The sequence below is a fragment of the Xiphophorus couchianus genome, chromosome 21 (genome assembly GCF_001444195.1).
Source record: "Xiphophorus couchianus chromosome 21, X_couchianus-1.0, whole genome shotgun sequence".
NCBI classification, from domain to species: domain Eukaryota; kingdom Metazoa; phylum Chordata; class Actinopteri; order Cyprinodontiformes; family Poeciliidae; genus Xiphophorus; species Xiphophorus couchianus.
In genome coordinates this window covers 17725904-17749991 of record NC_040248.1, presented here as the reverse complement: position 1 = coordinate 17749991, position 24088 = coordinate 17725904, and the positions used below count along the sequence as shown (strand labels likewise).

The window sequence follows — 24088 nt, the reverse complement described above, 5'->3', positions numbered from 1 at the left end:
ACACAATTTTTGGTCCATTGGCTGATTTTCTTTTTGTTCCTTTTTTTAAGAAATGTGTCCATTTCTGTAGATTTGTTGCACTACATGAAACACAACATCATTGCAGGCATCACTAATGCAGCAATAAAGTTGGCAACACTGCATGAAAAGCTAACATCTGGGGCTATTTCCACCAATTTGTAGCCGTCGGCAAGTTATTTGCGTACACAACACCCTAGAAATTACTGCAGAAGATTTACATGTAAAGCCTCATCAGCAACGTCTAGTTCTTCTTAATCCCACTAATTAGTATCTCCGTTTGTAATGCGAGAAACAAATAGGATTATAATTCTCCTGCATCATTTACGCAGCTTGTGACGCTGCGGCGTAAATAACGGAAACACAAACAGACATATCGGAGTGAAAGGAAGCTCGTCGGTTAATGAGCAAAACCTTCCCACCGAATCTGAAATGCAAAGTCAACTCTCTCGCACGGAATCCGTTTCGATTGCACGGCGTCCCTGCAGAGGCACATAAATAGCAAAGCGCTAAAATAGGACATGCGACCCGCAGTCAGCGCTGTTTTATCACTTTTACGGATCGGTTCTGCAGAAACCAAACATCGAACGCCTCTGCATACAAAGAAAGCCGGCTCCAGGTGGGATGACTCTGTGTCCCAGATCATTTTGTACTCTGCAAGAAGACAATACATTAGTTAGTAGCATCTTTGTATTGAGATGCCTGAGACAAAACAAGACAAAAAACAAAAAAGACACAGGATAGTTGCTGGTAAAAGTTTCTCGTCTGCTATTTTTAAGGGGCGAATGTTCCTGAAAATTGTGATTCTACAAGCTTCGTTTGATTTAGGCTTTGGAATAATTGAAAGAGAAGCCAAATATTTCATCTGAACATGATTACGTTGGGTATTCCAGTGTCTGTTATGATTTATTTCAATTACATGTTATATTTAACACTTCTCTGAAGGTTGATTGCTGTCATATCTTTTATTTTTATTTTTGTCATTTCAAGCTAAAATTGTCATTAAAAACCAATTGCTTCACTATTTACTTGCAAACTGTTAATTAATATACAGTAGCTAAAAAATTAAAATGCAACAAAGAATTTTGCTTATATGTCTCTACAGAAATTTTCAACATAATTGAGGAAATGCAATGTTGATGTGAACGTTAATATATCACAATAATCGAATTGAGAGCGAGTGATTTTTTTTTTTTCCGTTTTTGTCAAAATATTTGAAGCAACTATAACGTTTTAGGTCAAAGTTCTCCAACTAACGACATAATTATGGTGCTGAAATTGCGGGTCCGCACATCATACCGTGAAATTCGAAAACACTTGAGACTCCCTCTAAAAAAAAATGTGTTTAATTTCCTATTATAACAGTTCAATCACCAAATATACCTTAATATGCATCATTGCACACAGTGAAAGCTGTTTTAACATTACAGCACAAGCTAACATCGACAGTCTTGCTTATTCCTAGTCCTGTCAGAACAACCACTCAATTAAAAGAAATGGTACTTCTGGATTGGCTACTTTCAAAATGCCATCAGTAGCATTGCAGCTAGCTGTTTCAGCTTCCAAATTAGCTTTTTCTTTTGAATATTCTAGGAAACAATCAGCAAATTGCCGGATTTTTGCGACTAATTTCAAGTTGCATTGCACAGAAAAAGCCGCAACTGAGTGAATCCCTAAAAACTGAACTGCAAATTCAGTTTGCAGTTCCTAGATTGGTTGTGGCCCAGCATTTAGAAGGATGGACATGTTTTTGCACAGTGGTGCCTCCAAATGATATTTTGTTTCTAAATATAAGTCAAACAATTGGACTTGTATGTTGGTGCAGCTTCTAAAAAAAACTGCAAAACGGCTGAAACATTGAGAAACTTTAAATCGAGGCTAAAACCTTTAGGCTTCTGAACAATAATAAATGTGACAATGACCAATATATTCAAGGTGTATTGATGATTTTGATGATGGCGCTCGTCAAAATGTAATGTTTGCCTCTGGTTTCTCAATTATCGACTGTATGTTGATGTTGATTCATGACTTTTTATTTTTGTGTTTTTCTGATGCAAGTCACTTTGCTTTTGCCTTGCTGCAGAAATGTGCTAAATGAACTTGATCAACTGATTTTGGTAGATGGCAAAATGTCCCAGACTGAATATTTTTTTGACAATCTGTTGGGTAAGTAAATGACAAGTGAGGAAAAACCAGCAGATTCAACAGCTGGTTAACTTGTTGTATTAAGGAAAATTTGATTTGACCGAGACTAAGTGATCAAAACATTTTGAATGTTCGACACGCGAACGTTTCTGAGGATGTGTGAGGGGGTTAGGGTTAGGCTAAACTGACTAGATTATTTGAATATTTGAAAATCAATGTGCATCTCTAATTTGTACCACCACCAAGTTTTTTTTCCACAAATGACTGTCTATTTTTTTTGTTTGTTTCTTCCTACAAAACTCTAATTCAGAGGAGCCGCCAGACTTTTAGTAGAGAGCTCGACGAGATTAAAAGATCAAATTTAGGGGAAAACAAAACACGGCAGAACGACTTGACTCAAATCGATTCATGTGAATGCTACCGGAAGCTGGTGCACAGAGATGTGAAAAGCATGCTGCGCATTGACACAAAAGTGTAAAAAATAATAATAATAATAAAAAAAAGTCTACTTCTTCTCACCCCCCACCCTGCTCCTCCTTTCTGCATATTGTTAAACTCCTTTCATCAGCACATGATCACCTGCTGCTTGCTGCTCTAGTAACTTCCTAAGGGGGAGTCATTGTTCCCCATCCTGCAAGATATGAGTGTTAAATATTTGCATTTATATGAAAGTTAGCATTAAAAGGCGCCGGCGTTGCATTTCTCTGCCTCGGAGCGCTCGGGCGCTCCTGCGTGTCTCCGATCTGAAAATCAGCCGGCGCAACGTTAAGCGAGCTCGTTCAGAAACTGGCACGCGCCGCCCTGCGGTACGGACCCGAGGAAAACATGTGTGCGTACACATTACTCTGTGTGGTGTCATTAGTTTGAATGTCTTGGTTTAATTAATCACTGCTAGAGAGCTTCATTTATCCCTAATTTCTGCAGAGTGGAGTTGATTAGTGCGGTATCTTCCCCCCCCCCTGCCCTCTGGCCCCGTTAAAGTTTTTGATTTTTTTTTTCTTTCTCAGCCCCTTCGCCCTCTCTTCGCATTTCATCTTTTTCCTGATGGCGGCTCATCAGGAGCTCAGCTGGCAGAGCACCCTCGACTCCCTCTGAGGGTTGTGATTACAATGGTGGCAGATGCTTGACATTATTGTCGTGGAATCAAGTGGATCCACTTGCGTTTGGCTGTTTCTGGCTGCTTGATATTGGATTTTTTTTCTTCTTCTTCTTCTTATCTTCCTTTAGTTATTTCCTGACTTTTTAAAAGCTTGGTGATGAAGGGAAAGAGAGTGACAACTTTCCCAAAAAAACCCCTCTTAAGCGGGTAGCGTTAAAAATGTATAGAGGCATCACTTTACTGATGCTGGGAAAGTAGAATTGTATTCTTTGGTGTTTTGGTTTATTTGACAGGCTGTATAGACTTCATATCTGTGACAGTTCATATATGTTTTCTACAGCTCTGAAGCAAACGTATTTCGCGAACAACACACATTGAGTGTTAGCTGCAAAGTACAGGAGTCTCTTTTTACTTGAAGTTGCTTTGTAAAAGTATTTACACCCATGCTAAAACGTAAATGAGTTGCAATTAATAAAATCCTTTGGAGAATTGTCCAAAAGAAATCAGCATAGGTGACGTGAGGAGGAGCAACAACAAAGTCCTACAACATTTGGGACCTAATGACCCATCTGAAGAAACACCATTCAGACCATCACGATGAGTTCATGGTGGCCAAAACCGGTTAATCTCACATACAGTCCATTTTACAAGCCCTGGATAAATATCGGCGTTGGGATTGGTTATTGGCCAAATTAGGTTTAAAATATCGGCATATCGGATATTGACCAGAAATCCGATATCGCGTATCCCCAGCACTAACCCGGTGTTCGTGGGCCGCCCTGATGGAGAAGAAAAGGGGCTAGGCATCCAATTAGCTCATCAAACCTGTTGGCGTCCATTTGGATTGTGGGAGAATGGAGTTTGTCACGAGAAATATAGACAATCGGTACGTTGGACTATCAAATCTCAAATGTCCGCGGCGCATCGTACGCCACAGCACGCGAGAGCCTGAAGACTTGACTCAGAGACTGAAATATTTAGCATATTGAATAACTAGCTACAGCAAAGTTTGCAACTGTCTCATTAGACGCACGCTCTCAATTTGTTTTGCGATAACCTGGAGCTGCAAAGCTCATTTTCTCTAAACACTGCGCCTTACATTTGAGATCGACGCGCCTCAAAAAGTCAAGTTTTGAAACAAGTTCAAGAGCTTCTTCAGTTTTTTGGGGGTTTTTTGTAAATATACGGAGCTGTCAAAGAAAGGAAGGTGTCCGTGTGGATCCCTCCGTGTGCTCCTTTCTCCCTCAGTATTCTGTGTGACTCGCCTCTATAAAGAACTTCAATGTGTGTGTGTGTGTGTGTGTGCAGACGCTTTGCTTGTCAGTGTGTTTGAGTGTCGTGATCCTACGAGCTGCGAGGGTGGAAAAAGGCCCAAGCTCTTCTTTTTTTATTTTTTGTCCCAGGAGTCATCTGCCAATCATTTTCACAGATTCAGGGCTGAGGAAGGAAAAAGGAAAAAAAAAAAAAAACAGCAAGGCGCGTTGGAGACAAAGATAGGGAGGGGGGGAAAGGAAGAAGAAGAAGAAAGCCTCAACGTAGAATGACTATATAGATCTTCAGCGGTCTAACGGAGAAGCCTGGTGCTGCATCCCAGCCGCGCGATAAATATCCCCGACTTGGAAAATCCTGAGCTTTTGGGGCAAATAAATTTTAAAGACACTACGTGTGACAAAATAGACCCCCCCCCCAACCAATTTCCTGTCTGAGATAATAATTAGCTTCTAAATTTAAACCCCACTTCCGACTGCTGCTGACCAAGACACAGGAGCACTCATTAGCAGGAGCGGGATCCTGATGTTCTCATGGCAGTCTCCAGAGAAACTAATGAGGGCCGAAGCTTCATGACCGGCACTCGATTGAAGGGACTTCACTGCGGGAGAGAGAGATTTTGGTCCACTCATGTGACAGTGAGACGTTCCTGGGCAACGATCGCGTCGGACAGCAGCAGCTGGTTTGGTTAAAAAAAAAAAAAAAAAGCCGTTTGCCCCCCGATGGGTTTTTATTTATTTTTGTTGTTTTTTTATCACATCAACTTTCCGTAGTTTGAAGAAAGATCATACTCTCGGTGGTTCTGAATCACCACGGGGAAGTTGTGGCACCTGTCCAAAACAAAAGTCAATATTTCTCGCCATTGGCCTCAAGGTCGGAGAAGGTTATTTGTGCTGGACTTCAGAGTGCGGCGTGTCCAGAATGCTGATGTTTCCTGATCCTCAGAGCTTCAGCACAAACAGTTACTTAGAGGAGGCAACCCAAAGGTTCAATATAAAATATTCACATCCTTTATCTTCTTTATTTTTCCTTTACGATTTTACATGTTACAACCAGAAGTGTCAATGTGGCTCACTGGGATTTTATGTGATAGACCAACACAAGGTAGCGCATAACTACAAATTGAAAGAAGCATGGATTTACATTAGTTTGTTTTGTTTTTTTCCATTTAAAATTAAAATCGGTACTCAGTTGAACTGCCTTTGGATGCAGACACAGCTGCAAAATGTTCCAGCTATGTCTCCATCATTCTTTTTCTTTGCTAAATGGCGCTAGCTCAGTTAAATTACATTGTGAGATTCCATGAACATTAAAAAAAATCCCTTAAAATGACCTTAAATGAAAAAGCTTGCACCTCGTTGGATGTTTACTCTAATCACTTCAGGTGGTAGTTGTTCTGATTCTTATTTTCAGAGTCTATCTCTCTAACTTCCAAATTTTTTCAGGTGTATTTATTTTTTTCCCTGACCGTACAGAAAGGCAAGTTTAGATGAAAAGTTCTGTTTCTTTTACAGCTTCCTAATGACTAAGGCCTCCTTTAGCAGTCTCTCTGAGAGGTTTTGCAGCAGACACCTTACAGCGTACATATAAATGTGTAAGAAGAGACGCACTGAACGACTTCAGATGGACTCGGTTGTTTTGATCAAGCAGACGATGTCAAGTCCCGTTTATGATGTGACGAAGAGGAATTAAATTAAATATCAAACAAGTGAAAAGCAGTGCAAAGCCATACTATGTATGTCAGTTAATGAGACATAAGAGCATTTCCGTTGTCTGGAGGATACAAATAAAGCGGCGTCTTCCTTCAGATGTAGGAGATGAAACAGCATTTGGAAGCAGAGCTCACCTGTCACATTTCTTGACACCTCAAGAGAAACCAAGAAATCAATGTAGCTGCTCAGTCAGCACTGTTGTCCATCTTCCGTCCCCATGGTAACACACTCTTGTTTTGGCCTATGGACTGTGGTAATCCTTCCTGCTTTCATTGCATTGAGTCTTATATCAGTTATTCCCTCATCGTCAGGAAATAGACTTAGAAACATGCCCGTTGCTTTATCTGGACAGAGTAATGTGAGCTACTAGTATAGCGTCCCTTTGTCAAGGGGCAGAGGGTACATTGGCAGGAAAAGGTGTAGCTGTTGTCTTGAGGTCGACTCTAATTGGTGCGAGGCTAACGGCATCCGTTTCCAAGCACACCACTTTTAATCACAACCAGAAATGCAAAGATAAATCTAACTAGGTTTTAGCTTCACAAAACTTTTTTTTTTTAAAAGAGCATCTTAAAGAGCCAGCTTCGGTAACTTTCAGCAACTATTACTGTTCAGCTTTCTTCACGTAAATGTTGTGTTGGGATTACTGCGGCTTGCAGTTGAGCCAGCAGCATACAGCCCTTGGAAAAGTTAAGAGACCACTTAACATGATCAGTTTCTCTGATTTTACTCTTTGTAGGTATATGTTTGAGCAAAATGAACATTGTTCTTTTATCCTATGGCACTACTGACGACAAAAAAAAATCTCTAAAGATCCAAGCAGAAATTTAGAGTTTATTTGCAAAAATGAGAAATGGTCAAAATAACGAAAAAAGATGTAGTGCTTTCAGACCTCAAGTAATGCAAAGAAAACAAGTTCATATTCATTTAGAAACAACAATGCTAGTGTTTTAACTCTGGAAGAGTTCAGAAATCAATATTTGGTGGAATAACCAGAACCAGGGGTTCAGTGCAGTGGTCTATTCATTTTTTTCCAGAGCTGTATGTCAACCTGTTGATCCAAATCCTTTATGTTTGTTTGTTATGATCTATATCTTGCTAATTAGATAACACAGCTAAAGAGCAGTTAGCTAACATAGGCTAAGGTTAAATGCCTACTCCAATAGAAAAGGGTACAAAACTAAGCAGTTATAGATTAGCAAAAAAATGTTTATTATTCTATAAACATCCTCTTTCAGTTGAGAAAACTATTATCTACAAGAGGTTCAAAACTCACCTACAGTAAGTAGTTTGGCAGCGATTGGTACTACACTCTATATAAAGTCAACGCAAATGAGTCCTTCCCACAGCAGTATGGTGACCAAGTGTCCTCTCTTCCCTGGACATGTCCACTTCTCACGTTCTGACCGGGACACCCAGGAGGGGATTTCATTGGTTGATAAAAAATGTTTGGGCTTTCGTCGTTTCCAGGGCGTCAAATAGGAATTGACTGTTCTAACATATGGAATACAAACTTCCTTTTATTTGACCTCAGCGTAGATCTCCTGGTTTAGAGCGCACAGTGCATGGCGGAGCGTCTTCTTGTTTGGAAACCAAAATATGGTCGCTGTGATGAGCAGTATTCCAAACATTCAGCTCCTTTCTGAAGACAAATCAGAGATCGAAAAGACGCTAAGATTGATGATCATAAAAGGCAGACGTTTTGTTGATTCCACGGGGCTGTCAGTCTGAAGGAGTGATCTGCGTATCGCTCTTAGCTGTTCGATTGCTTCTCTGTGCTTCGCACTTCTTTTTTCTCCCCTCCCCCCCTTGGAGAAGGAAGAGAAAAGCTAAGCATGTGGTAATTCTTGTTCAGGAGGACTCTACAGTGGTGTTAGCGGTTTGGTGTCTGTGCCCACTGGGCTGGAACTATGGCAGCGTACCCCATTGTGAGGTCAGGCTATTAGCTTAGTCAAGGTGATAGTGATCTATGTCTCTCTCCGGGGAAGAGTGTATGGCTTTATAAGACCTTTACAATAGCAGCAAATTAGGATATGGAGAAAGAAAAAGAGTGCCAGTGGTAGATGAAGTGGTGGTCTGATGTTTTCTATTGTTCGAGGGTTATTTCAGCTTAAAGACTGGATGGTGGTTATGTCATCAAGTTAAGCCTGTATGGTTGTAATGCGCTGTGAAGATGTTCAAAGTCTTCAGTTTATCTGACCAGACAGTTTGACTGAGGGATGTTGCTCTGCGGCGGATAGGAGATCAATTGCGCCCCAGTGTATTAACTCACTGCTGAAATGTCATCTTAATAAAAGATGGATGACAGTTAAAAACAGTGGGGGGGAAAAAAAATCACTCCCGTCCAGTTCTAAGCTGTCTTGAGCAGCAGTCTGAAGCATTTTGGGCTGTAAATTTAGAATACCCTAATGTATAGAAAGCATTACGCCAAAAAACCCCCAAAATAAATATTAATCTATCAAATCTGCAACTATTTCAGATAAGGTAAAAGCAGAAAATGTACAAAGCGGTCATTGTTGGTCTTACTTTATCTTCAGCCTTAGGAGTCGGTCTATAATGAAAAATCTTTTAAAATAGGATTGCCGTCTGGCATAGATATACAAAAAAGTTAATTATATTACAGGTACAATAACGTTGCATGTTATTGAATGATTTATTGCTTTGCAGAGCTGTGCCAGTGTACAGTAGCAGAGCACTTATCTGCCAAGATAAGCGCCTATTCTAAAGGCTCACTCTCAGCCATCAAACAACACTTGATGGCAGCACTTACTGTCACAAATACACTATCACCGAAGCAGGGGACATCATCTTCCAAAGCACATCGCAGCAGCGCCCAGTGGTGCCTCCATTGCCATATAAAAGATAATGGAATATAAAATTGTTTTCATATCCGGTGAACGTGTGCCGAGGCCATCGGCGGCAGACTTTCCCCCTGCCGTTGTTTTTAAGGCCCATGAACTCTCGAAGTCGATGCCAGTAATCCCGAGTCGACGCCGCGACGTTTGCGGCGGCGTCTCGCCTCGTGGCCTCCGCTCGGTCGACCGGACACGGTGGTGCTTAACGTGGGCGAACGGTGCGGGTCTGTGCACCGGATCGCTGGTTTATGTCTCCCACTGGTTCTACAGGAAACATATTGAGTCTTTTAAAATCACGAGTTGGTGACTTTTCACTTGCTCGCCGTCGCTCTGTCCCCTAAAGTTTGTAAATACTGTCATGTTTAATTGAGGATGAATTACATGAGTGCAGAGACAGACAGACACAGAGAGAGAGAGACAGTGCAGAACATTAGCTGATATTGTTACCAAAAATGCAGCATATTTTTAAAAAATGCTTTAAATCGTATGAAAACCTGCATTAAAATCCACAAACGGCGTTTTATTTGCTGGATTGTTTCTTTCTTGGCCGTTTATGACGACGGTACGAGGGAAAGTGTGTCGGGTTTTGTGTTAGTGATTTCAGGCCCCTGTCAGCTGTGTTGACGCGGCGCGGGCCGGGTAACCTTCAACCGACCCTGAGCCATTTGAAAATATGATTGTAATCCTTGTCAGGATTTGGCCAGGGTGTCTATTACCACTGTAATCTGTCACACTGGCATGATGTATTCATCCCACGTCCAGGTTAAGCTCCTCTTTCTGTCTGCACCGCCCGCCGCCAGGAGCGGAGGGCGGTGGAGGGGGTCCGGTAATGGCGCTAGCCTGACTCTGGAGAGAGAGGAGGAGGTTTTGAAATCGAGAGAGCACTGCCACAGTCAAGCCCCTGGATTGGGCTGAAGGAATCCATTGTGGAACACAAGGTCTCATTATCGGCACAGGAATAGCTTTAACCCTTCAGCCCCCTGCGCAGTCCACTCACCTTCCCAATGAAAAAATGAAAAGAGGTAGAAACACACAGAAAGCAAAAAAAAAAAAAAAAAGCTGTATTGAGGGAGAGGATGGGGAGACATTTTATTTTACACAGCTGATGCACTAAAACAGTCACCCATGTTGTTACAAGTTTAACAGTCGACACAGGAGTTCCACCGACCAGGTGTCTCTGGGGCACCGAAATGATCGGGTTAGTCTCAGATCAAGGATGAAATGCTCGCGTGTTTTTACCAGTCATGCAAGGGAGGCGACCAATGTGCCAAGGGTGAATTACTCACATTTTTCAGCATCATATAACTGGAATGCGATCTGATTCCGTCTGCAAACAAAGGGTTTTAGGGTTGTACGCAGATGACACACAGCTCTACATTACCATGTCACCACGCGGTGCCAAACCAATCCGAGGACAAATCAATTCGTCGATGCGCCTTAACTTTCTCAAGCTGAGCAGAAACAAAACTGAGGGCATTGTCTTTGGACCTGAAGAGGACCGATCGAGAGTCAATGCACTTCTTCAGTTATTACAGCTGGAAACGAGTGACTGGGTCTGATCTGTGTTCAACTAGTGATCGACTCTGATGTGAACGTTCAGAGTCACATGAAGACAATTACAAAATCAGACTTCTGTCACCTGGAGAACGTTTCTTAAAGGACTAATGTTCCAGCAAGAGCTAGATGAACTCATCCATGTGTTTGTCTTTAGTCGCATCAATTACTGCAACAGCGTCTACATAGGCCTGCCTAAAAAAGTGGATATTTCTAGGATGTAAAGCACTGAGTGGTTTGCTGCTGAAATGTGGCGTTCAAATAATCTTGAACTTGACTTGCAGCCCTGCTCGAAGGTGGTTCTCTGCATCTAAAAGTACGGGTGTAAGGCAGACAGTGGAAACGACAGCATGGACTCAATTTGCTGTCCCACCTCTGAAGTGTCTGCCTCACAAATGGATGGACTTGACTGGTGCGAGCCCATCTATCTGGATGGCTTGTCTGCTGTTAGTAAATTTATATTCCCGCTAGTCCCATCCTCCATCAGTCGCTCCAGCGTGGCTGGGCCAAGGCTGTCAGCCGCTGCGGCCATAACTTATTGGAAAAGATAGGACTTCGGTAACCTTCGCTTCTTTTGTGCACGCATGCTTACATCTCGCATCCTTTCTTTCTGGAGCAAGTTGCTAAACCGACGAGGAAAACGCTCTTTTTTTTTTGTTTAGTTTTATTTCACAGAAAAAGTGAAAGATCATGGCTTGTTGAGAAAACACCAAGCGCACACACACACACACACACAAAAGCTAATCTTGTCATCTTAGCAAACTGTGAACCTGCATAAGAATATATTTATTCATATATTCAGGGCGAACTGCAAAGGGGAAACTGTGGAGAAGTTGAAAAGTTCACCGACTTCAGAGCAGCGACGGAGACTGTTACCACGACGATATATGTACCTAAAGGCCTCGACTGGCAAAGCATCAGACGCAGCGGCCACCCCACATCTCCCTCCCTGACCTCAGCTGAGCGAGATTAGCTTCAATCGTTAGCCGCCGCGCTCCAGCGCTGCTTGCTTTCGCTCCTCCGGCCGGTCGGCTACATTAGCCCGACAGTAATGGGGGCGGGAGCTGACTTGCGCTGGTGGAATTTAGTGCAGCTTCTTCACAGCTGAGGAAATCCACCCACGAGCATCTTCCTCGCTGGTAAATGAACGCCAGCCAGCCAGGACGCCCCCACCCACCCGAAGAACTGGCCTCCATCTCAGCGCGTCGCAGTGCTAATAATCGGATTAGGCCGGCGCGTTTTGGGTGGGTCGGAGGCATCTCTATTAGCACTGATTTGGCGTGACCTATCCGCCACAGTAACCCCGCCGCCGCCGCCGGCTGTGTAATCTCTAAAGACTTCACCCCTCCTCCCGCTCTCCCTCCAACCTCCGTCCGTCCTGCCCACTTATCATCACGTTCGGATTAATAGAAACATCTTTAGTAATTACAGAAATGCCGCTGTCGCGTGCCACCAATTGTTTTAATGCGCGCGGCCCGTTAATTCCTCTTGCCACGACGGAACACAGAAATCTGCCATCGATTTTCGGGGGGGGGGGTCAGTACACTCAGCATTTTCTTATCTCCGCGCTCCTTCCTCTCCAGCAGCCCCGGCGAGGTTATCGATCTTCATAAAGGCAGTATTTTTTGTCGTTAAGCGGAGAAGCGGAGGAGACACTAATGAAAGGTTTTAACCTGCGTGTGTTCGGGGTTGGTAGGAGGATGTGGGGTGATGGAGGGCTGGCTGGGGGGATGGGGAGGTGGGAGGCAGTGGTCAGCGCTGCCAGGTGCTACACGCAGCAGATTTTCAGCTCCGTAGCCGCAGGGATCGATGGGGATATATCTTTGTCTGATTACACAGAGATGTGCTGGCGAAGGCAGGAGCAGCGTGTGCAGGGGGGGGGCGTTCTGCGGGTGTTCAAGTCGTACGTGGGTGTTAACAGTGGTAGCAATAAATATGACTTATTAAAAAAAAAAAAAAAAGGTGCAAATAGTTTAACCTCAGGTTTTCTGCCTTTTACTTTTATGGTGAAATAATAGGATTGTAAACTGACCTTTGAGATTGCAGAGGGAGCTTCCACAGCGCATTGTGTTCTGTTGGGAACTTAAATGCAGCTATCAGTTTATACTATAGTTATCCTGCAAACATGTCCTTTTTTTTTTAAGCTCTAGTCATTTGTAGTCAGAACCAACGTCGGCCTTCCTCATTCTAAGAATTAAACACCTACATTTTGAGTTTGGTGAACTCTTATATCAAAAATAAACTGCACAGCGTCTATTTATTTAGCAAAACCCAACCAATGCACTTTGTGTCGCAAGAGTGATCATATCTTTTCATATGTCGCCACAGTAAAACCAGAAGTCTCGCTTATTTCATTGGGTTTGTACGCGCATACAAGATGTCAAAGTAATACTTCAGACGATCAAGTTAATTTGTGTAGCACATTTCAGGAGCAAGGCGGTTCAAAATGGTTTATATCACAAAAATACAAAAATAAAAAGTCATGAAAACAGTCACTGATTTCAGAAATCAGTAACAATCGTTACATTTTACCAAGTGCCATTGTCAAAGTCATCAATACCCATCAACTACAGTGTCGCCAGTGTCAACGTTCCAGTGATTGTGGGTCAAAAGCAACTCTGAACAGGTGGTGATTTAGTCTGGATTTAAAGGAACTCAATGATAAAAGGGAATACTTTTAAGGAAGTCTGCAAAAAAAAAAAAAAAAAAAATCTGAAAAGTGTGGCATGCGAATGCCATTTTCTGGAGTATGTGCAGTGTTTGGTTTAGCATTTAGCATTTTTCTTGAATGCCACCTTCTTCTGCATGTTCTCTGTGCTCCCAAACAGCTCATCTCACCCTTTAGTGTTAAACACATCAGAGGAAATACATTTTGGGTTGACTCACATTTACCAACAAAAGTATATAAAAACAGATTGCTGCCTAGTTTAATATGGAACAGTTTTTTCTTTTGATGAACATATCTCTCTGGGATTCAAAATGTTGTGAATAAGGCATACTTTTTTTGTAGAGTGCTTTTTTAAAACCGCAGCGACTCCGCTAAATTACAAACAGAACACTTAAATACAAAGTCCTTATCTATTCTTAGAAGTCAACGAGTCAAGAGGATTGCTTCCTACTTTATTTGCTCCTTCTTTAGTTAAAATTTTGGCATTTTATAATTTTGCTGTTATGACTCATCAGAAAGCGTATAGCTAGAAAATATTTCAGCTTTTTCCCCCCAGATTGAAAAATCACTGCAAATTGCATTTTATTATGTTGAAATGAAAAACTCTTCATAGTTATCTTTTCTTTTTCTTTTTTGTTTTTGTGCTCAGAGTTTGATTTTTCAGTGACATTCTCTAAAGTAAGCATGTCGTGAAAACAAAAGCGCTTCTTCTCTGAGAAAATGAAGATACGCACAACGCCATTGGAGGGAAAAAAAAAAACAAAAACCTAAACACTTTAATGCAGCTTGGGAAATATTTGCTCGTCTTACTTGCAACTTTGCGAAGTTCTGATGCAAAACGACGGATGTGAGTAGCGTAGCTCCAGTCCTGCTGGCTGTCTTTTAACGGCCCACCGCGCTGCGGTCTGCAGGTCAGCCCGTGACCCCGGGGTGCTGGAGGTCGACCTGCGGGTCACACTGAGCTTCTGATAAGCTTAGCAAAACAAAACACGTGGGTTCAGAGAAATCAGGTCAGGCAGTGACTTTGCCAGAGTTTGGACTGAATAATTTACAAATCCACTCGGTGCATGCACTAGACTCTCCTTACTTCAGCTGTTCTACATTTCTGCCATAAACACACACATCCACGCCCGCACACACACCAGTTGTCTTATTCTTTATCGCATAAAGTCATAAGCATCAACATCATTCATATATTCATTAAGTAGCGCAGGAGCTGCAACAAATACACATGAAAATATAAAGGTAGTAAAACAAAAGACATCTTATTTCATATGTCATGAAATCTATGGTATACAGAATTTATGAAAAGTTACTGTAGTCTTTGTGAATCTGTAGAACTTCAATGCAGAATATGAGATGCAAAGGATGTTGTTCCTCTTCAAGATCTGTTATAAGCAACCCACTTTGAGTTGTATTTTAATCCAGTTCCAGAGTTAAATATGGACCTGTGGAAAGCCTGGGCTAATTTAATACAACAAGGTTATGGCTTTGATACATTAGGGTCAGGATTTTAATCCAAAAAGTGCCTTTAATAGACCAATACCTAATTGTAAAGCTATTAAAAAATGGATTTAAAGAATACCATTAATCATGGGTTACTAAGCAAGCCATCCATCTGTCCACATCACAGGAAATAGATCTAAAAAATATAAAAGAAAAAAAAACTATTTAGGATTCAAGTATTCACACAGGACTTACAAAATTTCATATATTTGCCAAAAGGGCAGAATAATACGATAATGTTTTTGCCACATGCAAAATAGGAATGCGAGCATCATTACGTGGAGCTGTTTTGCTGGAGGTGCACTTCAAAACATAAATAGCATCATAAGGAGAGAACATGATGTGGAGAGATTGTTGAAGCAAGATCTCGTGACATCAGTCAGGATAGAAAAGGTTAAGAGCGTCTTCTAAATGGACAATGATCCATTTTAGCCGATAATACTCACAAAGTACCAATCAAAGACCCGATCTTCTGTCTCCAAACAGTAATATGACTGTTATTTCGGTTCTGTGAGTAGGAGTTAGCAAAATTCTAGCAAACTATAGTGAGACGTTTGCAGAACGATGCAAAATTAAAATTAAAATTGAAGGATGCAAAATATATTGTCGATATCGGTATCAGTCTGATAACTAGAAATGGCCCGATATTAACAACCCATTTTTATTTCCATCTTGTTGCCGTTTGTTTCTGGACGGAGGAGATTTATTCGTGTGATATTTGTTTGGTCATGTGACAGTGAAAAGGATGCAGCGCAGCATTGTGGGTAGTTCAGCTGAAGAGGGAGGAGCAGTGGTGAAGTTGGTGATGTGGTCATTTGATTCGAGGTGTGGAAAGGGTAGTGAAATATTTATAATGTACATATCGGTTATTGAAAATAACAGCAATAAATATAGGATTATGTTCATATTGGTGCTTTCCTACCAAAGAATGTTTGAACCATGCCTTAAAAGACAGTGAAACAAATTTTTGCAATTGTAGGTTATCCTTAAGGATACTAAGGCTTACACAGACAACACCTAGACATAAGAGGAAGTAGCATAAGAACAAATGTAACATTCAGCGTTATCTGGTTTTCTTTGTAATACTAAGAAGAATAGCTTGAATATAATAGGTGGATACGCAACGTTTGCTAAGACGAAGACCATTGCAGAGCTTGTAACCAACATGAATTAACCAACACGCTCTTCCCTCCTTCTACATCCATAAAGCTCTGACAAGGCATGCCTCCATGAATCCATACGCCCTCCTTCGCAGACATCCACAACGCATGACAAGTGGAATTTCTTAGGGACTGCCTACTGCCTCTAAGCACACATAACTGTCGCCTATGAGTTATTACGCATCTGTCTGTGTATTTTAAGGTGCGCCAGATGCCGCCGTTAATGGCACACCTAACCTCAGACCACGAGACGGTGACACTGGGAACCCTGATTGGAATTGTTCACCGCTTACCCCCACCTTCAATTGTCTCCTCCGAGCGCCGCCGCTGTCCGGTGCTTAGGGAAACCTGCAGGGGACGTTTCAGACAGGATATTAATTGGGGGGGCCCTCCAACAGTCAGAGGGCCTGACAGAACCCTGTTTCATTGTCACCTTGCCTTGGAGGACGAGGAAAAACTTGCGAAGCTTATTAGCCGAATGGAGCTGTTTCTCCCGCTAACTTACTCAATCTCTGCCTCGCTGCTTCATTACACCGTCTTACATCAGAGTCTAGCTGCTCTCGCTGTTTCCTCGCCACTCACTTCCACACAGGCAGCCACACACACACGCCTACACACACACCCTCACACGCACAGGGTGACATCTCCCACCTAATCAAGTAGTGGATTATCTTGTCCTGATAAATTGGAGCTTGTAGCACTTGAAAGATCCTCTTGGAGGAGTGCTGTCTCCTCCTAACAGCTAGTTCAAGCCCCCAGGGAGTGAGAGGAGAGAACATTGCCTTGTAATGATTTGTGGTGAATTGGACAAATGTTTTCAGAAAGACCCTCTTTCCAGCAAAGTGCTCGATGAATTAAAGCTCGGGGATAAACTCTGCGATCCGCGAGTCTCATTCGGGCTTGAGCGACAAAAACGCAAGGATGTATTTTGCACAAGTAGGTCGGTGAGATTTTATTTTATTTTTTTATATAAAGAACTAAGAAGTTCAGGATTAAAAAACGTTGTCCGTTGGTCAGTTTATCACCTTAGATTACTATCGCCAAGGTATTTTTATTGGGATGTGCATAAGCGTGAAATAAGGTGAAACACCTTCCAGATCTGCAAAAACCCAAAATTTTACCAAATAATTTTTGGTCTAATGTCTAGTGCAAATATCTTAGTACACTTGAAATAAGTCGAAAATCATCTTAGAAGTTAAGTTTCAGCAATATGTGAGTCAATAATTAGTAATTCCTTAATATTGATGAATTTTTTCACTTATAACATAGAAATCATCTTATTACTGAAATAATCTGACAGTGAAACTGGTACTTATTATTGACTTAAAACAAGCTCCTATATCTTGCTGAAAAGTTGCTGGTAAGTTGCTTTTGTCTTATTTCACGTGTACTAAGATATTTTCACTAGAATTACAAGAATGAAAATAAACGTGGCACTCTTCAGCACACCTTTCGGCTTTGCTGTGGTCTTTCTCATCTCCTCTCCGTTTCCTGTCCTTTGCAGGAGAACCCTTACATGTGTAACAACGAATGCGACGCCAACACCGAGGAGCTGGCGCACCCTCCGCAGCTGATGTTTGACATCGAGGGCCGCAACCCCACAACCTTCTGGCAGTCCACGACGTGGAAGAAGTACCCGAAAGCCCTTTTGGTCAACATTACGTTGTCTTGGAACAAAACCATCGAGCTGACCGACGACATCGTCATCACGTTTGAGTCGGGCCGGCCAGAGCAGATGGTCCTGGAGAAATCTCTGGACTACGGCCGAACCTGGCAACCCTACCAGTTTTACGCCACCGACTGCCTGGACGCCTTCACCATGGAGCCCAAAACAGTGCAGGACCTCTCCCAGCACACCCTGCTGGACATCATCTGCACGGAGGATTACTCCCGAGGGTACGTGTGGAAGTATGACAAAACTGTACGCTTCGAGATCAAGGACCGGTTTGCTCTGTTTGCCGGGCCCAGACTGCACAACATGGCCTCGCTTTACGGTCAGCTGGACACGACCAAGAACCTGCGGGATTTCTTCACCATCACAGACCTAAGGATCCGGCTGCTTCGGCCTGCCACTGGGGCCACCGTGGTGGACGAGAGCAGCCTGTCAAGATACTTCTACGCCATTTCTGACATCAAAGTCCAGGGCAGGTAAGAAATGCTCCGACGACAGTCAACCAAGAGAAGTACTGTTCTGTGAAAACATATTTATTCTCTTTGAAATTTCTTCTGCTTTAGTTTTTTTTTTGTGTCACATTTACATTTTTTTATATCACACAATACTTACAGTACAAAATATCGTTTTCTCATGATGATTTAATGTACCAAGCAAAACAAGCAACCGAGCAATCGGGTGTTATGTGAAAACTGTTTGGTTTGACGCTCTCTCTTCTGAAATGCTGTTGGTTTTACAAATGTCGTCTAAAAAGTTGTACTTTTGACTTATCGATCTTCAGATTTGTTTGTTTTTTTTAAAATCTTTTTTCAAAAACTCTTGGGAGTCAGTCGGATATCTTTGGTGAATGTGAAACTTGTGTTCTGCTTTGTCAGTGGTAGTTTTGGACTTGCAGCTGTCCAAAGGTTTATTTTTCTATCATAACCACAGAAGTTAACTGAGGCCGGTGAAGTCTGCAGTGTCGAAGTTGTTGTCCTACGTTCTTTTGTGGCCCCTTGCAGGAGTCCTCTATGCACTGGGTTCATTTTGTTTGACTGCTGGTTGCTTCTGATAAGGTTTACCACCATTCAACGTTCTCTCCGTTTGCGGACAATGGCTTTAACTGCGGTACATCTGGATCTCAGAAATGGCTTTCCAACCCTTTCCAGACTGATAGATGTCAAAGACTTAATGTCTGTTCTTGAAGTTCTTTAGGTTGGTGAATAATGTGTTGCTTTTTTAGATATTTTCACTTACTTCATGTTGTCATAGTTCTACTAAAGGGATTTCTTAGCAGTAATAAGTTAAGTTAAACCTCAACACTTTTCCCCGGTCCAGACTTTCGGTGGATGCTGTTTTCCCTAATAAATGAAATTAATGTTTAGAAATTAGTTTTTTTGTATATTTAGATGATCATTGTCTAATATTAAAATGTATATGATGAGCTGAAAGATTTTGATGACAAAACAGCAAAAAAGAAGTCAATTTAAAAAAAATGTTTTCTTATGGCACAGTAGGTGCTATTACCGAATGTTTTTAGGGTTTAGGAGGAGGAATAATTGCTTGAAAAGATACTCGTGTGGTTTGGCTTTTTTTCCCCTCAAACTATTGAGCAGCTGCCCAGTTGTGAGGGGGGAAAAAACAATGTGTCGACTGTTTGCCATTCATTCCAATTAGGCAGGGAATCCATTATGTTGTGCAGAGTTCACAAGATGTCAGCATGCCTTAATCAAGCGAACTGCTTACGGTTTGCTGAAGCGCTCCACCTCGGACAACAGACTCACTCAGCTGCCTGTTAGGCGCGCGGAACACATCAAATGTGAAGTTTCAACTGTCAGAGCGCCGCGCGCCGTGATTAGCGCTTGATTTAATGATTCCGCAGAGGTGTCATGTGACATGAAAACAAGACGCCATTGTGCTTGTTTGCAGAGAGGCCGACAGCGGCTTCCCAGGCTCCTCGGCGCTGCTACGGGAGTCGCTGGGGCGCGGGCTCGGGCGGATCTGTTTTCACGCAGCGTGGCTTTTCAGTTCAACAGATGCGGTTGGGGAGGGGTTGGAGGGGATGAAGATTTAATTACCCTCGTTTTACTGCTCACCCGCGAGAAGCTCGCAGCGCGAGGACGCGGAGCGTGGCGGAACGTCACAACGATTCAAGGGAACGGGTGAAAGTGTTGGAATCAGGCTGCCAGTCTGGGGTGGTGCCACAGTGAAAACCTCGGGTGGGATGGTGACTAATGGAAATGTCTGGTTTAGGCTCAAGAAGTAAGAGTTGATCTTACATATGCATGCTGCCTTGAAAGTCTGCAGGTCTTTTGAACTTTTGTTGATTGTGTCAGTGCATTGGGCTTTATGGACATGACAGACTGTAAATATGAAGTAGCACATAATTGACAAATAGAAGAAAAAATGATACCTAGTTTTTGATTTCTTTTCTCTGTCTTCACAAACGAAACACTTAACAGTGATTTGTATTCAGTTATTACCAAGACCCAACACAGGTACTTAGCTTAAATTAGGCCTGGGCTTTGACTGGGTCAGTTTAACTCTGCTGCAATCTAGCTTGGAAAAAATCAGTCCTTTGTTCTACGCTTTGCTAAGTGCAGAGAGTCTGGACTGTGGAAGTTTAAAATTTTACCCAACTGCTAATGTTTGGCCGTGACGTATGCAATGCACCAGTTCGACGCGATGAAGCTTACCAGGAATTGCCTGGGCTGTGAACAAATATCCTCCAATGCGAAAAGAGTAGGCAGCTGTTAATGTCAATTCAATATTTGGAAATGTGGCCAACACGGACTGAACAGCTTCGTTCACCTCCTCGTTCACCTCCTCGTTCACTTCCTCGTTCACCTCCTCGTTCACTTCCTCGTTTGCTTCCTTGTTAACTTCCTCCACTGCTAAAACTACAGGCAGACTACAAATCTAAAACAGCGCAGAAAATCAATGTCATCATTCACAACTTCTCCTCCTGTTTGCTGATTGGCCTGGCTGAAATTCTGCTGGAGAAATTCAACTCAATGGGAGAAATCTCAGACGGAACATTGAAGGGGGATGAGAATCAAGTGGAATTTTGTAGAAAGGCAAAAGCCAGTAGCTGCACGTTTAGAGTTGCTGTCTTCCTGGAGGTCTTTGGTAACAGGTTTTGCCTTGTGTTTAGCTCCATGCCTCTTTCCCACAGCATGATTCCACCATCATCATGTTTCATGGTGGGTTCTTCCACCCGAGTTGTGGTTCTCTCGGACCCTTCCAGAGTTCCCATGGTCCTATTGGTTGTTTCTCTGGTAGCAGCCAGTCACTTTGGGTTCATGGTCATAATTACATTGGTGTGTGTCCTCTGTGAGGGCTTACACGATGATGTCACTCTTCCAGTGTTTAATGCACAGTTTTATTGCAATAATGTCTCTGCTGCTGGGAGATTATTTACATTTATATTGCCAAACGCCTTAAAGGCTTTTAATTAACCTCTAATTTATTGATTTCCCTAACATGTCATTATTTTAAGCACAACCACTCCACACCTCTATTTTGTGCTCAGTAAATAGGGACGTACCCCTGAGCACAAAAAAAGGGGCTATGATAATGAATGCCACGCTCCGAAATTGAATTTCTGACGTTTCCGGTGATGGAGAAGGTCATTCAACAAAAACGACTGCGTGGGTGTGGGAGTCTACCAACAAAAGAGTTGAACGGGGCTGTCGAAAGCACAGATTATTTATCCTTTCTGACTAATCATGACCAAACTCTTACATCCCTGCGGGGACTTTCGGGTTTGAGCGATGAGTTTTGTGGCGCCGGCGTCGGAGGCCCGCGGTCGTTTACCGGCCCGCTGCTGTTGGAGCGAGGCTCGCCTGAGAAATGCTTCCCACTGTTTACCAAAGGTAACGCACAGTTCAGCAATAATGAGGCACATTCAACACAGAAAGGCTTCGTTCCCCCTCTCTCCGACCCCCCCCAACCCTCCCTCCCGAGGCAAATCGCAGCTCAACGCCTTTCTCTGCACGTCGAGTATCAAACGTAAGCTCCTTAACCCCGGAGTACAGTTCTCCGCGAGAGATTTCGCAGGGCCTCTGAGGTTGGATCTGGGAGCGCATCCATGCGCCGGACTCAACCTGCATCCGCGTGGATCAGGAGTTAGAGCGGGTGCTGAGGGAAGTGCTGTTTGGAGGAGCTTGCAGGTTTTTGGCCTTTTTCACAATGTTCTGGGAAACAGAGCCTGTGTTTTTGCCAAAGTAGGTCAACGTAGAACAGAAAGATGAAGCAAAAATTTCTCCACATGTATTTCTACTCCATTTATTGTATATACAGCAACAAAAAAAAGCTACTGTTTTGACAACTTGACACATTTGATTTAGGTTTTTAAAATCAAACCAGGTTCTATGTGAAAAATTTATCATCTTGTCCATCTAAGCCCTGATTAGTGTCAGACAATAAAAATCAGACAATCATTTTAGAAGTTGTCTCACAACAGGAAGTCAGTTAAAAGGCAATAACGATAGGTGTTGAAGTGTATTCAAAACCCATTGGTTGTTCATAATTATGCCACTGCCAGATGTAAAGTGAAGACTTTGGTACACAAGTTTGGAGGAATAAAACGAGGGTCTAAAACAATCTCATTGCAAGTCCATGTGATAGAGCAGTGTGCAATTAATCGAAGCCAATAGGATTTTATTTTTCCACCAAAGAAAGCTAACCCGTTTCCTGAAGACCTACAGTCAGTAGCCGTGTTTCCATTGATAGAAAAATTGCAGCAATTGAAATTGCAAAAATTAATTTGCTCAATGAAAGTACAGCAATTTTGAAAAAAAACCTTCGTCTTTCAATAAAACTTTTCTCTCGCGAGGAAAAATGTTTCAGCTTTGTCCAAATTGGTGCATTTCGCAAAACTGCAAACAAAAAACACTTTTCTCTCATCACACCGGTCTAGTGATCGACGACTGGATGTCACTACTGGTGGCAAAGACGACAAGAAGTTGTAGGAGGTCGATGGCGAGGCACGTTTTTTAAATAACGTATCGCGTGAACAAACTTATTTACATGTGATTTTCATTTCGTTTCTTATTTAATGGAAACGCAGCAATTGCGAAATTGTGTTTTAGCAGAATACCCACAAAGTTTTCGATTGCGATGGAAACGCAGCTCTTTGCAAGTTACAGACAAGACACGAACAGCTTCCCCATATTTGGCATATTTGACATTTAACTACCACTCGTGCATGTTGAGCCTCCAAGAAGCGGTCTTTACATACCCGCACATGTGGTGGTCCGGATGCTAAATCCACTCCAGGCACGAGGGACCTTAGCTCAGACATGCTACCGAGACGCTGAGATATAACCTGCTTTCAGACTCTTCAGTTTCAGTCTAAACAAATTCATGAGCAGATGGGAATCAGTCTGGGAACCATGACAAAGCTATTTCTACAGCTTTGGGACTCCAGCGAACGACAGCCAATATTCACACAAATGAAAGAAGGAGAGAAACTTTCCAGAAGTGGCTGACATACAAAAAAAAGAAAAAGAAAAATGACTCAAAGAGCACGTAGATGACTCGGTCAGCGTTTATGACTCAATAAGAAGAAATAGGCTATGGCAAACACGGGGAAACCGTGGAAAAGGTTTCTAAGGTAAGCACCGCTGCTGAAAAAAAGCCCATCTCACATTTCCCAAAAAATAAAAAATAAAAATCTTGATTTAGAGAAAGTAGACGAGACAAATGTGGAACTTTACGGAAGGTATGCGTTCTGCTGCGTCTGCTGCAAAATTAACAACTCTTAAAAACTAGGTTATTATCAGGTCAAATATTGTGTTAGCTTGACAGCCTTGGGCTGCTTTGACGCTTCACAACATTTATGAGTCGTTACTGATGGAAACATGAGAGTTGCTCTCTACTAGAACAATCTGGGGGAGAGTGTCCGACAATCAGGTTGACACTCTGGATAGACGACGATCCGAAACGAACCAGGACGTCCACTTCTAAATGACTCCGGAAAAACGGATCGCATCCCCGGGATTGGGCTGGTAAAGCCAGGATTTGATCCAGTAGAGTTGTTTTAACTAGATTGTCCACATTTGAGAACTCCGCTCTTGCTGAAATAGTGTTTCCACGGCGATGTTAAAGGTTCATTGCAACGTTTTGCAAACACTTGATGGCAATTGTTGTTACCATTTAACCCTGAAAGATCCAGACGTACAAAAACATAAAAAAAAAGAATTTACAACCTTGTGGATGACTCTATAGGAGTACTTTGTAGATTAAAAAATGTTTTTAGATGTATTTCTGTTTTTGTAAGGTATTACAAACATTATATATTTGATATAACATTTTTTAATTTTGTACAAATGTGGCACAAGAAAATTACATACATGTTCTAGATATTTTAATAGCCACTATATATATATGTATATGCATATACAGTACAGACCAAAAGTTTGGACACACCTTTTAGTTCAATGAGTTTCCT

At 42.3% G+C, this 24088-nt stretch overlaps 1 protein-coding gene across 7 annotated transcripts in view; it reads left to right on the top strand.

Moving 5' to 3' along the window:
* The window catches only part of ntng1a (netrin g1a), a 148783-nt gene that overhangs the window by 54772 nt on the left and 69923 nt on the right, over positions 1-24088 (top strand). For all 7 annotated transcript variants that reach the window (XM_028005220.1, XM_028005219.1, XM_028005222.1 and 4 more), the window contains exon 3: positions 17488-18131. In XM_028005220.1, coding sequence (XP_027861021.1) covers positions 17488-18131 — 644 coding nt within the window. The remainder of the gene's footprint in view (positions 1-17487; positions 18132-24088) is intronic.